General features: G+C 39.6%; 1 protein-coding gene across 5 annotated transcripts in view; it reads right to left on the bottom strand.

Annotated features, from left to right (window-relative positions):
- nfixa (nuclear factor I/Xa) overlaps window positions 1-16,577 on the bottom strand; it is a 103,003-nt gene that overhangs the window by 22,222 nt on the left and 64,204 nt on the right. For all 5 annotated transcript variants that reach the window (XM_053476619.1, XM_053476624.1, XM_053476621.1 and 2 more), the window contains one exon: window positions 1,300-1,362. In XM_053476619.1, coding sequence (XP_053332594.1) covers window positions 1,300-1,362 — 63 coding nt within the window. The remainder of the gene's footprint in view (window positions 1-1,299; window positions 1,363-16,577) is intronic.

The following is a 16,577-nucleotide window of genomic DNA, read 5'->3' as shown; positions in this document are numbered from 1 at the left end:
GAAGTTTAAAAATGACTTCGTTTATTTCTGATACTTTGAGCAGGCATGATGATGTGTAGTCATTGTAAAAGTGAGGAAGAAACTCGGATTTGGATTTTGAAAAAAAAATACCCCAAGTTACAAATAGTGCATATAATGTTTTCAAATATAATGTTTTAATATAAAACATTTATATTAAAATATAATATTTTTAGTGCCATGATTTGATTTTCTCCTTTTTCATGTGTAAGTGTCGAATACTGTATTTAGACGTCAGCGATTTGACTACGAGTAAGTCTGAGGTGAAATGATGTATTCTTTCAGTTGATAAAACAAGAACAAAGTTAATGTACCATGTGTACAAGAGAGAGAGGGAGAGGGAGAGAGAGAAAGAGAGAGAGAGAGAGTTACGTCTGGAATAAAAAATTGGAATAGTGGTTTTTTGATAAACTACAACTCGTGTTCATTCATTCCTGTTTTATTTCTTAGGGTCAGGTCTACTGAGATTACACCCTGGACGGGACACCAGTCAATAGCAGGGCACTCCACACGCTCCAAACCACACACACACATATACACACACATATACACACATATACACACACACACACACACACACAAACATTTACACACTCGTTTAGGTTTACAGTAGGACCAGTTTAGAGTCACCAAATCCACCGGTTTGTTTTTGGACAGCAAGAGGAAACTGGAGAACGCAGAAGGGACAGGATTTGGGAAAATCATGCACAGAAGTACAACACAGAGGAGTAACCTGAGCTCGGGATTAATGTGTGAGGAATTCACAGAGAATATACAGCACACAGAAATACATAAAGGTGTGTTTTTAGAAGTAGAAGGATTTGCTACACTAAACACTTTTATACACTACCACTTAAACAAGGCATGAAGGTCGGCTGTTCTGGAACAGGCCTTGCAAGAAGGGTATCGTGTCAAGTGTATTTGTCAAACCCATCAAGCTCCATGATGAAACTGTCTCTCAAGAAGACCTTCACAGGAAAGCAAGACCAAAACATTATCTCTGCTTCAGAGGAGACGTTCATTAAGAGTTACCAGCCTCAGAAATCACCAATTAACAACCAGCACCTTAGATTAGAGCCGTTATGAAGGATTTACAGATCATAAGTAGCAGATATACATCTCAATATCAACTGTTTAAAGGAGGAGTGTATTTTGACTAAACGCCTTCAGTATTGTTTTAGGGTGTAGAAAGAAAGAAATATCAGTGGAGTTAGAAGGGGTATTCCAACTTTTACCAACTTATGGTTGTGTTATAACACCTTATAAGCGCTGAGATCTTACCGTTCGGTGGGGGTTTGATGTCTGAGTCTGCCTGTTGACTGGAACTGTCTGATTGTCCTGATTCTGTAAGGGCAAGGGATAGAAAAATTTAATGTTATGTTAAAACGTGATTTCAACTATATAAAGATGATCCAGAGGAAAGTGTGTGTGTGTTTGTGTGTGTAGGTGTGTATCATTCACCCAGAGCTGCCAGGAGAATACAGTGGCACATGCCAGCATGATTTGATACAGCGCAGTAGAGATTAGGAGAGAGAGAAAGAGAGAGACACAAAGAAACAACAGTAAATACCTCAAGCACAGTGAGAGTGAATAAGAATGATCTCTCTCTCTCTCTCTTTCTCTCCCTCCAGAAACCTGGCAGCCATGTTAGCGTTTGGCAGCCATTTTAGCATTGGCGGTACAGATGCATTCCTACTAGCTGACACACATCCACACATCCACATCTCGCAAAAAATATAAACACTATAAGCAAACTAAAAAAAAAAATTATGCCATCTAACAAAAATTCACAAAAACCACAGCGGAGTCCGACTTCTCCTCCGGTCACCTCACGCACGAAGAGCAGCAAGAGCCGTTAACGACCGGGATGGGACGAGACGGGTCGTGGAGAATGACGTACTTTTGTCCGCTCGTATATGTAGCTGTGTAAGAAATAAATAAATTGTGCTGGAACGATGACCATAACGCGTAATTGATGCATAAAGCATTGAGATGATAGTGTGTGTGAAGGCGATCCACACAAGGCTGCTCCCGTCGAGAGGTCGCCACAGTGGACCGTCTGATCCGAGCAACGACTTGGCACGGGTTTTACACCGTTTATGATTTTGACGAGTCGAGTTTGACTGAACACCCAAAATGATTGAATGTAATATTTGTGCTACAGATACTACAGTACTACTAATTCTCTATTTCGTTTCGAGTATAAAACATAAAGCAAGGTAATAAAAAACATACAAATATCTTTATTTATTTAGTCACACCCACTGAGACGTCTTTTTTTATCAATGCATGAAAAGAGGTGCATTTGTACTAGGAAACTCCTATATACTCTATACAAACTAGGATACTTCCGGATTAATACCAAATAATCCACTGAAGGATTTTGTCAGGAGACATTCTTAAGAAAACCTTAAGCTCCATTTGTATTCTATACACCTTTGCACAACTCTGCTCATCCCAATTGTTTTTTCATCCCAACATTGATTGGTCGTTTTTTTTTTAAAAAACACTTCCTAATCCCTGACATCTATTGGAACGTTACTATACATCCTGCACATCCTTTAAATAGAATTGATTCAGAATTGTTTAATAAAATTTTAATCAAACAGTAATAAAATATACAAAGCACTGTAAGAATAAGGGGGAAAAAATATGGAAAAAATGAACAAATGTGCATTTATATGGGTACAATTAAATTAAAAGCAATACTAAAATAAACATGCACCAGTGCTTGTTGGATGTCCAAAATAAATATCATTCTAGCTCGGTCCCATTAGATATTACATTCTGACAGCATGGCACACAATGGCATCCTCCTCATCGGACATCAGCTCCAGCATTGCAGTCTGTCACAGTTCTCACTCTGCATCTGTTTGAACGACTCTACACCTGGACTCCAGCAACTGCAAAACACATCATTTGTTTACCCCTAAAAACACTCAGAGATGTACTGAACTTAATACATAGATGAATTTGTACACTTACTTATCTTTGTTGGTTTTTAGCTCCTGCCTTGATGGAGTCTCTTAGCTAACACTGTCCTGGCCAAGAAAAAAAGTTTTTCCTCTGCAATGTCTCATAGTAAGTCCTGTAACAAAATCAGGTAAGTGACAAAATCAATTCAAATTATTAGTGAGACAAAAATAAAGGGATATGAAAATAATTACAATAACAATTTCTGATTATCCTTTATACACTCAGGGTTTACATCTGCAAAGGTCATCTTTAATTCCTCCAGCAGATATGTCATCACCAGTGTTGGGGGACGTTACTTTTTAAAGTAACTAATTACATTACAAAATTACTGTCTTTAAAAAGTAATAAATTACATTACAGAAAAGTAACTAGTTTGAGTACTTCAAGACCTTTATAATTATTCTACTATCATCATTCAGCGAAGTTTGGCCCATAATTTGTTAACTACTAATACCTCTATCTCACCTACGCGGTTTCGCACTGTGGCCGTAAGTACGGTTCATCATGATTCACTGCGAGTTTTGGCACTGTGATTAGATTTTATTTTTCGTTCGCTTCTCGCATAGTCAAACCGCATAGGTGAGATAGGGGTATTACAGCAAGAATAACAGAGGGGGCGGGTTATCAGGGGCGGGGCTCGTAGGAAGACTTTCACACACACACACTAATGGATTGGAAATGACTGCTGTCTGGCTCAAGGATTAAATTAATTGTCTGAACGGATAACATTTTTGAAAAAGTAACTAAATAACTGAGTACTTAAATTGCGGACCTAACACATTAGATTACTTGTTACATCAAAAAATGTATTCAAGTACTCTAACTGTTACTTTGTAACGCATTACACCCAACACTGTTCATGCATGTAAAGACACAACATTCTTACCCAGTTTGTGGATCGTATTTTGTGGGCTGTTTTTTAAATTATGAAGGCTCCTTACAGCTTCCTGTAACGTTGAATAAAAAACGCATTAATACATACATTTTTTAACAACATTTTATAATTCAGATGTGACAAACTGTTAAATAAGCGGGACACCTACAACAATGCAAGTAACAAAAAGTAGTTGTGTGGCCAAGTGCTTAGGCTAACTTGATAAGGTATAATTTACTACTGTATTGGCAGCTAACATAAAGGTCAACTTACCGCAATGCCCATGTTGTGTGTCCTCTTAGCTGTTTTACGCACATGGCTTGTCTCTTCCTGCGGTCTTCGCTCATCAAACTTGTGCTCAAGTGCATCAAGACGCTGGATAACCTCTTTGAGAAGAGCAGTGTGTGCAGCTTGCTTCTCCTTAAAACCGATCAAGTGGAAGAGACAAAAGCACACCATGGCTAATCCCCCCACCCGGCTATGATAAAAAGGACAGCACCTCTTTTTGCTAGTCATTAACATACAAAAGGCCTTTACACCTCACAGTCATCACCTCTCAATGCTAGCTGTGAGGATTTCTGGAAAGTTTTACAGATTCCTGTATACACCCACAGACATGAGGTATCTGGTCGTTTTACAAAATTTCCTTTTGCATGCTACCTTTCCAAGCACTCTGCCTCATACATCTGGCAAACATGAAGTTTAGCGGGGATTTCCCAGACCCATATTTGTCTGGATACAGGTCTTATCATGCAGTGTATGATCCTGAATCTGGTCACACTGGAAGGTGAGTGAAGCTTCACAGATGGTGCAGTTGCAAGCTTCAACCAAAAGGGGGCAGATAAAAACTCTTTATTACACCCACATCTGTCTTTATCAGTGTCAAGCTGTTCAGAATAACTGTGTACTAGATTTCACACACACACACACACACACACACACACACACACACAAACATCATCATCATCATGGGGTATTGTCATGAACCTTTAGTGATAAGTCACAGACAATAGTGAATAAATAAAGATAATTCCCGGTGTGTGTGTGTGTGTGTGTGTGTGTGTGTGTGTGTAAGGGCAAAAACACCTCACTTCAAGTGAGCATGCTCCAATAAAGGAGGCTATTCTGTCTGTAGAAGTGTCAACATTTATAAAGGAGGCGTGTCCTCTCTGTAGGTATGTCAGCCTTAGTGAAGGAGGCGTGTCCTCTCTTTAGGTGTGTCAGTCTTAATGAAGGAAGCGTGTCCTCTCTGTAGGTGTATCAATCTTAATAAAGGAGGCGTGTCCTCTCTGTAGGTGTATCAGTCTTAATGAAGGAGGCGTGTCCTCTCTGTAGGTGTATCAGTCTTAATGAAGAAGGCGTGTCCTTTCTGTAGGTGTGTCAGCCTTAATGAAAAAGGCGTGTCAGGCGCTCTGTAGGTGTGTCAGCCTTAATGAAGGAGGCGTGTTCTCTCTGTGGGTGTGTCAGCCTTAATGAAGGAGGCGTATCCTCTCTGTAGGTGTGTCAGCCTTAATGAAGGAGGCGTGTCCTTTCCGTAGGTGTATCAGTCTTAATGAAGGAGGCGTATCCTCTCCGTAGGTGTGTCAGCCTTAATGAAGGAGGCGTGTCCTTTCTGTAAGTGTATCAGTCTTAATGAAAGTGGCGTCTCCTCTCTGTAGATGTGTCAGCCTTAATGAAGGAGGCGTGTCCTCTCTGTAGGTGTGTCAGCCTTAATGAAGGAGGCGTGTCCTCTCTGTAGGTGTATCAGTCTTAATGAAGGAGGTGTTTCCTTTCTCTAATGCGTGTCAGACTTATAAAGGCGGTGTGTCCTTTCTGTAGTGCGTGTCAGTCTCATAAAAGAGGGGTGCCCTTTCTGTAATGCGTGTCAGCACTTTACAGAGGTTCCTTTCTGTAATGCGTGTCAGTCTTATAAAGGAGGCGTGTCCTTTCCGTAATGCGTGTCAGTCTTAATAAAGGAGGCGTGTCCTCTCTGTAATGCGTGTTTTGTATTATGATTGTGTTTATTTTAACATTTCTTAAGGCACTTTGCTCATACGTGTGCGGGTGTGTGAGCGTCAGTTTAAGTGGGTAATCATTTGTGTGTGCGAGAGCACCTGCATGCATGTGTGTGTGTGTGTGTGTGTGTGTGTGTGTGTGTGTGAGACAGAAAGAGAAAGAGCGGGAGCAGGTGTGGTGTGAGTGGCCCGCGCCCAGCCTGCCACCCATCTGTGTGCCTGCCTGTTTCAGCCAAGAGAGAGAGGGAGAGAGAGAGAGAGAGAGAGAGAGAAAGAGAAAGAAAGGTACTGGCATGCACACACTCTCTCTCTCTCTGTAATTCCTTCCATGTTTTTAGTGTTTTTAATTAGCGTGAGTCATTCCTGGTTTTAGTGTTAAGCTCGGCACAGGAGACTGAAGATCTATTTTCAGAACTCTGATGCGACATAAGCCTCCATCACGGAGCTCTGACTATTATGCATGCTCGTCACAGACCAGCAACAGAACATTTATCCATAATTAAAATGGACTGGCAGCTAGAGGGGGAAAAAAGTGTGTGTGTTTGTGTGTGTGTGAGAGCAGCTTGCTGAAGTGGGTTTGTGCCTTGGAGCGATTCTGACAGGCTTTTGATAGGACAGCCATGTAGAGTCTCTGAGGACCCCCCTGGGCTCAGTCCCATCTTACACATACAAACACACACATACACACACACTACAGCTCTCAGTTGAACCATAAACTGGGTATCTAAATGACGTTCTGTGAAGCTTTGTCAGATGGATTGCTTATTAATTTGGAGTTTGGACAAAAATACAATTATCCTCGAATGTTGATCAGAACCCGGGCTTGTTTCTGAGTTTCCTGTTCCAGGTTTAGCACCTGAGCCACGGCGATGAACGAGTACGCAAAGCTTGTGTGCTTGGTTCAATTTACCAAAAGTCATTGATTACAACTTTACATCTGATCAGAGTTAGGAGAAACTAAGGAACATCATCATCGTTAACATAATAAGTCTGTTTAAAATCTTTTCTCTGACTTATTTAGAGATGCTTGTCTGGTATAAATACACATACACACACATATACACACGCACACACTGTCTAACCCTCGACATTCCTTTAACTCTAGTCTCGCACCACGGCGACGGCGCCGAGGCCAGTCTGAGCACCACAGTGGACTGCCTGAGAATACTGGACATGCTTGTACGTAGCTTGTAGTTTATAACCATTTTTCTCTGCAACTGAAATCGTTGTCAATTAACAGCAAATAAAATAGAATTGCTGGCATGAAGTACGCAGTCTGACATTGTTGTGTGAAGCCAACATTTGAAAGACCTGCAATAATAACTGCATTCCTTGTTTCGTGTTTTTCTTTTTTTAATGAGACAAAAGAGGCTCGAATGGGTGTCCTCGGGAAAGCATTTCAAATTGTCCTGAATGACTGACTTTGAATAACAAGGTGATAATAATCATAATAACAAATATTAAATTCTGTAGATTTTTTTTAAAACATCGAATAAATAACAAAACTTAAATTCGAACATAAATAAAATAAAACTTCCTGTCCATTACGCAGTGCAGTGTGCATCAAGGTGAATCCTTGATAAACAATGAATCCTAAATAAACAATTATCATTATTCTACTTCTTCTTCTTCTTTTCTTTTATTATTATTATCCGGTTTGTATTATAAAATAACACATTGGAAAAGAACTCCACAATGTTTATCCTGAAAGTTCTGTCTTTTTTGTTCCAATCGAACACTAGAGGATCTTTTTTTTCAAATCCTCTGTGAAGTTAAATTATCGTTTAAATGAACATGGTGTCACTTTGAGGCCACAGTGAACATGCTTTTAAACTGAAACTAAACAAGGACATAAAAAGAGATACTTATGTTAAAGCGTTAAACTGCAATTTAACTAGTAATTTAACCGATTAAAAAGTTAATAACCGATAATCATAGCTTCTCCATAGGTCACACATGTATCAATGTGTATACCACAAGAGGGCGCACATGAGGTTCATAACATGACATTGTATTTGTAGCAGCGTCATTTTTGAACAAGAAAAGATAGATGAGCTGTTTTTTCAATGCCGTATTAGGACCCAACACTAACACTATGTCTTCATAGTGACTATGACATCATTGTACTTCAATGTTGATGTCTCATAGTGTAGATGTCATACCGTGCAAGGGTGCTAATGTTCTTCAGTTTTTTTTTTTGTGGGGGGGGGGGGGGGTCCAAGCACTATGACATCAGCCCTATGTCATCATAGTGTGTGAAAGCACTCTCATTATTCTTCTCATATTTATTATTTTTCCAGCATCTGAGGCTTTTAACATTGGGGTCTTAACATGCTCAAAAAGTCAAGAAAATCACAGCAAGTGACCTAAATGTGTCCCCCAACTGTGCCCACTGTCCCCACCTCCTGGTGTGCTGATGGGGCAATGGCGCAGGGTGCTTGGGCCCGCTCATCGTTACTTGCATCTATATTTATTTATTTTTTCTTATTGTCTAAACCGTTTTTGCTTCAATAAATAGTAGAGATGGGAATCACCAGGGACCCTGATTCGATATTATCACAATAGGTGGTGGTTCGATCTGTAATGCGATTCTATAAGTATCACGATTTTTTAACCCCCCCCCCACCAATTCTAAATGAACTTAGGAAATAATTTCACCACGTCAGTGTACTGGAGATATATGAATTTCAACACAGAAGAATCGCGACACATCAGTAAATCGATTACTATTTTTGGGAGGGTTTTTTTGGGGGGGGATCTCATCAGCTTTACTTAGTATTGATTTTTAGTATATGTGATGTATGAAAGGTGGGATTTTCCTTGAATCATATCTTGAAACTTTTTTGTGTAGACTTATTCACGCACGTCGTTATTGCTGATGATAAAATCAGGCGCGAAATGATCGTCATCAGTACTGGAGGAAACCAAAGACGTAAAGGTGTGTGTGTGTGTGTGTGTGTGTGTGTGAGATAGTGTATATATTCCTGAAAAGTGAGACTCATGCATGTGCACACACTAGACTGTCTATGTATCTAAGCGTGTGTCCTCAGATCACCCCTTGACTGAGGCAGGATGTGACTGTTAGAGGAGCAGCACAATAGCTTAGTGTGTTCCGTGCAGCGCGGGAAATACGACACACACACACACACACACTACAGCAGACAGATTTATACTACAAGGATCTCAAAATGATGCAGTTTAAAAAAAAAAAAAAAAAAACAGCATGACGTCTCTGCCGACTTCATGACACAACTTATTCACACACGACTCGCAACATTTGCGGTATTTTAATTTTTTTTAACATTAGGTTTCTACTTCGTTTTACGATGTGTCCTTTTTCAGCCCTATAGTTGTGTCTCGAGTTTATTACTATTTTGTTTTTATATACTTGTTTAAATACTCGTCTGTTGCTATTTTCTTTCTTTTCAGCTGCTGCGGCACTGGAATTTCCCACCTTGTCTTATCTAAAAGTTATGTGATCATGTGCCTGGGATACGAGTGCATGTGTTTGTGAAATAATACAGCGACCGAGAACAAGAGAGGAGACAGATTTACGGAGACGCAGTGGACGGAATCGAGCCTTCCAGCACGTATGATGTAGCGGCCGATTGGAGCCAAGTGACCTGGACCGTGACTAATGCTGAATTTGGTTTTACTCTCATTGCCAGGGCACTAAACCGAACGCTAAGGTCGTTTTCTGGGATGAATCAAAGATCAGATCCCTGGACTTTTTAGACCGGCTTTCAAGCGGACCAGTCCCCGTCAAATCGGGCGATTTGTTACGTTACTCGTCTGGTCTACTTTTGTAATACCTGGGAAATGGGAAGTGAAACATTAAACCGACGGAGTGCTGGAGGTAGCTAGGTGGTACAGGGAAAGAATGAAAAGCAGTGAATTCTATAGATGAATCTAATGAACTTTCTAACGTTAAAAAAAAATTTAATCGAGCCACGGTTCAAAAGGAGTTCCTGATGAGACCCACCTCAACACCATTGTATCCCTTAACGTCACCTTTGAGTTAAAGGTAAATCTGACATCAGATCACCTACATGTCAAGGAAGAAATGATGTCACCATCGCCATAATCATCACACCTAATTTCTGTATTGTTATGTATTGTTATGCCCTTTGATCTTACTTGGCATGATCTCTATTACCCAATTAGTAAAAGAAAAATACACTCACACACACTCACACAATTAGCAGACTGATTTCAACTCCTATGGTAACCAGGAAGCCCTGCCCACTTTTCCCAACCATTACACACACACTCCTCCTGTACTCGGAGTGCTCTCACTTTTTATCGGAAAATGTTTTAAGTTACTCCATGTGAAATTAAATCTATTAGTGTATCTTGCTCGCCTGTCTCAAACGAGTAGCATTTTACGTCATGGTCACTATTTTACTCCGTGCTTGTGTAACAGACGTTAACAACTCAAATGTTTTAAACAAAACAAATATTTAATTCAAATTTTTGTTGCACATTTAATGTTTGATCCCCTTTGTAGATTTATCAGAAATGCCACAAAACAAGTAAAAAAACCCTACATGTTTATTTTTAGAAAGAGAAACTTGTTAACAAAGTGAAAAAAATCTAATGCTTAATAAATATGAATCGTAATGATCATGAGAAAATGAGCGAATTTATTTATTTATTTTTCAATTCTTTTTGCAGCAGAAAAAAATGTCAGCCTTGTTCAAGATTAAACAATAGAATGGATTACAAATATATACTCAGCAAAAAAATAAACGTCCTCTGACTTTCAACTGTTTTTACCCTCAGTAAACTTAATGTGTAAATATTTGTATGAACACTAAAAGAGTCAACACCATAAGACACAAACTAAAAATGTTTCACAATGTGTCCCTGAATGAAGGGAGGCTCAAAATCAAAAGTACCAGTCAGTATCTGGTGTGGTCACCAGCTGCTTGAAGTACTGCAGTGCATCTCCTCCTCATGGACTGCCTATTGCGGACAGTCTGAGCACTGATGGAGGGATTGTGTGTTCCTGGTGTGACTCGGGCAGTTGTTGTGGCCATCCTGTACCTGTCACGCAAGTGTGATATTCGGATGTACCGATCCTGTGCAGGTGTTGTTACACGTGGTCTTCCACTGCGAGGATGATCAGCTGTCCTTCCTGTCTCCCTGTAGCGCCGTCTTAGGCGTCTCACAGTGCGGACATGGCAATTTATTGCCCTAGCCACATCAGCAGTCCTCATGCCTCCCTGCAGCATGCCTAATGTACGTTCACACAGATGAGCAGGAACCCTGGGCATTTTTCTTTGGGTGTTTTTTTACAGTCGATAGACAAGTCTCTTTAGTGTCCTGCGTTTTTAGAACTGTGACCTTAAATGCCTACTTTCTGTTAGCTGTTAAGGTCTTAACGACCATTCCACAGGTGCATGTTAATTAATTGATTATAGTTAATTGAACACGCATGAAAAAACATTGTTTAAACCCTTTACAATGAAGATCTGTAAAGTTATTTGGATTTTTACAACATTATTGTTGAAATACCCAGTCCTGAAAAAAGGGGCGTTTCTTTTTTTTGCTGAGTATATATATATATAAGTTATGTATATATGTATTATATTTGTAATACATATATACGTATATATTTGTAATCCATTTTATGGATTGCAAATAAAGGCAGACCCCTTGCAACCCTGAATACAGGATAAGCTGGTTTAGACGATGAGTGAGTGAAAGTGATTTGTATCAGTATAATTTGTATCAGAACAGGGTAAATATAAAATATGAGATTTAATTAAATCATTAGAAAGGTTAATTGGGGTAAAAACAAAAAGCAAGTTTAAAAAAAAAAATAAAGATGAGCTAGTCGTGTCACATGTGCTCCTCAGACACACCACCATTTTTGGAAATGATGTCATGGGTGCATAGATTGACAGATTGTCACATGACTGCACCAAGATGCTAATTAAATGTCACTCATGAGTCAAAGTCGAGGATAAAAGCTGAAAAAATAAGGAACTTTAAAAAGTTTGTGACGCCTGTGGATCACGTTGGGTCGTTTTAAAGGTTCTCACATTTACGTCCAAACCCAAAATGGCGAACAGACGCTGAAGGGCACGCTGTGGTTAAATTGAAATGATCGAGCTTTGTGTCACATCGAGCGGACGGTACTGGAACTGATGACACCATGACATGGAGATCTAGAAGAATCGATTGACATTTTAAAAGTTCCTTAGCCGTTCAACTGGTGCGTCAATCGCAGATAAAATGATGGAGACTCTACTGGACTTGTCAAACACGATGAATACATGATATTATCCAGGACATTTTATTTATTTATTTATTTTTTTACAAAACCCCATACGCGCAGCAGCTGTATGATCGGACCGAGCGGATCCTCGGCCTGAATCTGCTGCACTCGTGTCGTGTCGGCATGCGCACGTTTCAAACACGACCCTGAGACATCTGATACGATGCAGGCCGAAAGAGCGGAGGGGGAAAAAACTGGTGTATCAGGACACTACTGTTCTGTAATGGAGAGAGGGAGAGAGAGAAGCATGAAAGCTCCTCTGGTGGAACTCCAAGAGACTGCATCTGTTTGGCAGCTATTCAGAAAAATCTACTGTTACACACACACACACACACACACACACTCAGAGAGAGAGAGAGAGAGAGAGAGAGAAAAAGAGAGAGAGAGAGAGGGCTAGTGTTTCAGTGCTCGCCTCAGGGACTGCTATTCCAGGCTAGAGTTTATAAAAAACAGCTTTATGTGGAAAAAATGCTAGACGTGGAAGGAGAGCGAAGGAAAGAGCGAGAGCGAGAGAGAGAGAGAGAGAGAGGGGAGGGGGGAAGAGTATATACAGGTGAAGGAGAGCAGTATTTACAGAAAGGAATGATGAAGAACATGAACGTTGTCAACGTTATGAATAAAACTTTTTCTTCCTTCATCCTTACACTTCTAATCTATCAGAGGACAGAAAAAGAGAGAGAGAGAAAAAGAGAAAGAGAGAGTGAAAAACATCTGCTCTGGCTATAAAACACACCACAAAATACACTGTTCTCTCTGTCTGAGCACAGCTGGGAGGCAGGTGCTGTCCATCACTCGTCTTGCAGGAGGGAATCGCTCCGACCTGAGGTGACCCAGCGATCTCTGGTGCATGGAGCTCGGTTTAAAAAAAATCGATGACAATGTGAGTGAGTGAGTGTGTGTGTGTGAGAGAAAGAGTAAGGGATTCTTTATTGCAGGTAAGTGGAGTACAGAGTGTTATTCTTGGACATCAGGAACCCCAGACTTCTAATGAGTCGAAAGAAGAAAAAAAAAACATCTCAGGGTTTCGGGGAGGGTTAATTAGAAAACAGGGACCGTCATGTTTTCTCTGCGATTACAAATTCGTCAGAGGGCTCGGAGAAATGACAGACTCAATTTCCGATTTTCCGTGCTTAAAGCGCTGCCAAGGCCACGAGTTGGAGGGGAAAAGAAAAAAAAAGACAAAATTGTGAGAAGGATTTCAAAACCTCGTTCGTCACGAACAGGACGTTTTTACACACAGGAAACTATTTCCGAGCTCTAACAAGAGCAATTATAATTAGTGTTCAGGAGACGTGGGCTTGTTTGCTTTACTCCCTCGCTCTGAGGACGCTTGTGAATTGCATATTTGGATTTATCTCACCGTGAATTGCGCGTACACACCCTCGCTAAAACCGCAAATTTCTCTCCCACACACACACACACACACACACACACACACACACAGGTTTTGCTGTTCGACCTGTATCACACTCTTTTTTATTCACGCCCACTTATCCTTCACTATCAGCATCAGGGAATCTGTTAAGCGCTACTGATGTGTAAGAACCCGTAACACATTTCCTGCTGATATTGCCCGGCCAATCAGAGCGCGCCGCGAAAGAGCAGCATCCAATGATGAGGAGGGAACGGAGTCTTTGCACAGTGCACGCTCTATACTGTTTTTTTGTTTGTTTTTTTAGCCAGGATTAGTAAACATAAGTGTAATCGAACACTTGATTTCATCAAGTGTAAACAAAATGAATTTGGTGTGAATGGTTTAAATAAACTTTAAATAAAAGTGCTTAACCACATTTTGCTGAATGATTTCTTTAAAAAAAAAGATATAAGGTTGGATATTCGCTAAACTGGAGACCTGAAAATTTGTGTGGAATATATCTGTTCCTATAATTCTTAAAACTCTTGAGACTGTCACGGTCCAAATTTTTTATGTGGCGCGCCCACAGCTTTAATCCCAACTTTGATCAACTCACAATCTTTTCAAATAAAGAATAGCGCATTATTTAGTCTTATGTTTGGCTTTGTTTAATTAGTTTCAATTTCATTTATCAAACATTTTAATGACACTTCTGAACTTAAATACAAAATAGGAAATAAAAAAAGTTGTATTTATCTATTTATTACAATAAGTGCCCGAGAATTTGTTTGCGTTAAGTTTATTTGCACACTCATAAGCACATTCTAAAATCTGTATAACTCCATCTGCTGGATTTTGTAATGTACAAAAATTTTAACTTGTTACCATGATGTTCAAGGAATGAAGATGTGAGTTTCATGTACAGTAGTAGATTTCAATCGCACCCTCATAATTGCGTATTAAAAAAATGTACAGGGCCATCTGTTGACTGTTTAGTTGGTCTTTTTTTTATGATATAAGAGTTTGTTTTCGTTAAAACCTTTAAATTTGCACATTTATCTATTACTTTAATCTCTGCAAAATATACGTGTGTAAAAACACATTAAAATTCCTTCAGTAGTTTTTACGTGAAACAGACAAACTGACAGATGAAAATCCCAAAACCATCTTGATGTGTTCTATTATCTTACATCCCCACAAATTATTTTTCCGCAAATATCTTCAATGTACAGACATGACAGTTTATAAGTTTTTATCTAAACTTTACTGTATAGATAAAGTACCTCTCAAAGGGCACGCTGCTCTATGCATAAAATTAGACTTTCAAAATAATTCATAAAATGTTTTTTTTTTTAAATGCTGTTATAAAACATGTGCCCTTTTGTTCCTCTGTAGAGTATAAACTTTGATTCTGTTCAGAATAAAATGAAATGGCAAACAAATGGTTTCTAAGTTTTGTTTAAAATTTTTGTTTAAGCTTCGAGTCCTCTAGAATGTGACATGTGTCGAATCTCAGACACGGTAAATTTGACCCAATTTGAAACACTTTGGATTGTTTGTTCTTCTGCGACCCCTCTCTGCTCACAGCACATTCTCTTCTGGTTTGGTCATAAACGACTGAACCCCATACAAACTGGACCATCTAGAATATCTGACGAAAAAAACGATTTCACTCTCTGGACGGCTTTTTGGGAAAGTACAGCCAAATGCTGGTTTTCCTGAGAGCGCTATTCACCCTCTTCCACATCACATACTTGATCTCACTGACGCCCACGACTGCTTTATCCTGGAAGGAATTTTATGTTGTCGAAATCTTGTTGCGACATTAATTTGTCAACATTGTGGACACTGGGACACTGTCAATATTCTGTTGTTTTTTTAACCTTAGAATTACGTTAATACAATTCACGGTTTCATTGACTGAAATATATAATTGAAACACTCGGGTTTTATCTTTTCAGCAACTAACCCTCTTCGGTGAGGGGATTCATACCCAGGCCATGGTAATGATAGTGCTGAATGCTAGCCCCTGGTCCACTAGGGAACCTTCTGCTGAGACTAGAGGCTCCTCCAAATCAAATAATGCTAAAGAACTACACTTTACCAAACCATCAAATATGCAACAAAAACAAAACTAACTTCTGAATTTTTTTTTTTTTTTTTGTAAAATCATTATTCAGTTTTGGACATGAATCCTTGTAAATTCTGTTATTAATGGTTTAAATTCTGCTGTATTTGCCCAACTGTTTCCATTCATTCACCAATCCGTTCAACACTACCGAAACTTGTCCTGATGCTGTGTAATGACTGGAGGACAACCTAATTATGACACTATGACGATGTCATACAATGTTGGGGTTGTGACTGACACGTGCAAAAGGTGAGATACAGCATGCCACGCCCATCCACTTCGCTCTCTCTTAGAATCGCATCATTTGGATTCCATTACGTGACCCGGAAGCCTTTCTTGTCTCTGGACTCAGTTTTAAAAAAACTGATTCTTACTAAATTCTCATGTAAGAGTTCGTGAAGAAGAAGAAGAAGAAGAAGAAGGAGGTGAGAGCCTAATGAGACTGTTTACGACTGCACCGCTCTCCAAAAAAACACCCGAGCAACTTCCTCTTTTATTCTCCTCGTCTCTTTCGATCGCTGTTATTTTCACATTCAGCGTCTCTCCATCTGATTTCACTTATCTGTCTGGAGGCAGAGTGACAGACTAATAATCACCCTTTCCTGTAATTATCCCTTCTTCCTGTCCTTCCTACTCGCTTTCTCTGCCTCTCTCCGTTCTGTTTCCTATGGTTTATATTCATTTCAGAGTTCCTCCTCTGCGTGTGAGACTGTGCAGATGTCAGCGGCGCGCGGACCGCACACCTCCGCAAAAATGCCAGAGTGGAAAGACGTGAGAGTTCCTCTAAGAGTCAAAATAAAAAGACAAAAAGAAAGAAAGAACAAAAAATAAGAGAAAGGTAGTAGGAAAGAAATAATAAAAAGGTAAAAAAGAAAGGAAGAGAAAGAAATAGAAAAAGTAAGATAAAGGAAGAAGAAAACAAAGAAAGAGAAAGAAACAAACAAACA

Source organism: Clarias gariepinus, chromosome 18 (assembly GCF_024256425.1).
Source record: "Clarias gariepinus isolate MV-2021 ecotype Netherlands chromosome 18, CGAR_prim_01v2, whole genome shotgun sequence".
NCBI lineage: Eukaryota > Metazoa > Chordata > Actinopteri > Siluriformes > Clariidae > Clarias > Clarias gariepinus.
Note: the sequence above shows the minus strand (reverse complement) of the source record. Positions and strands in the feature narration are given on the sequence as shown.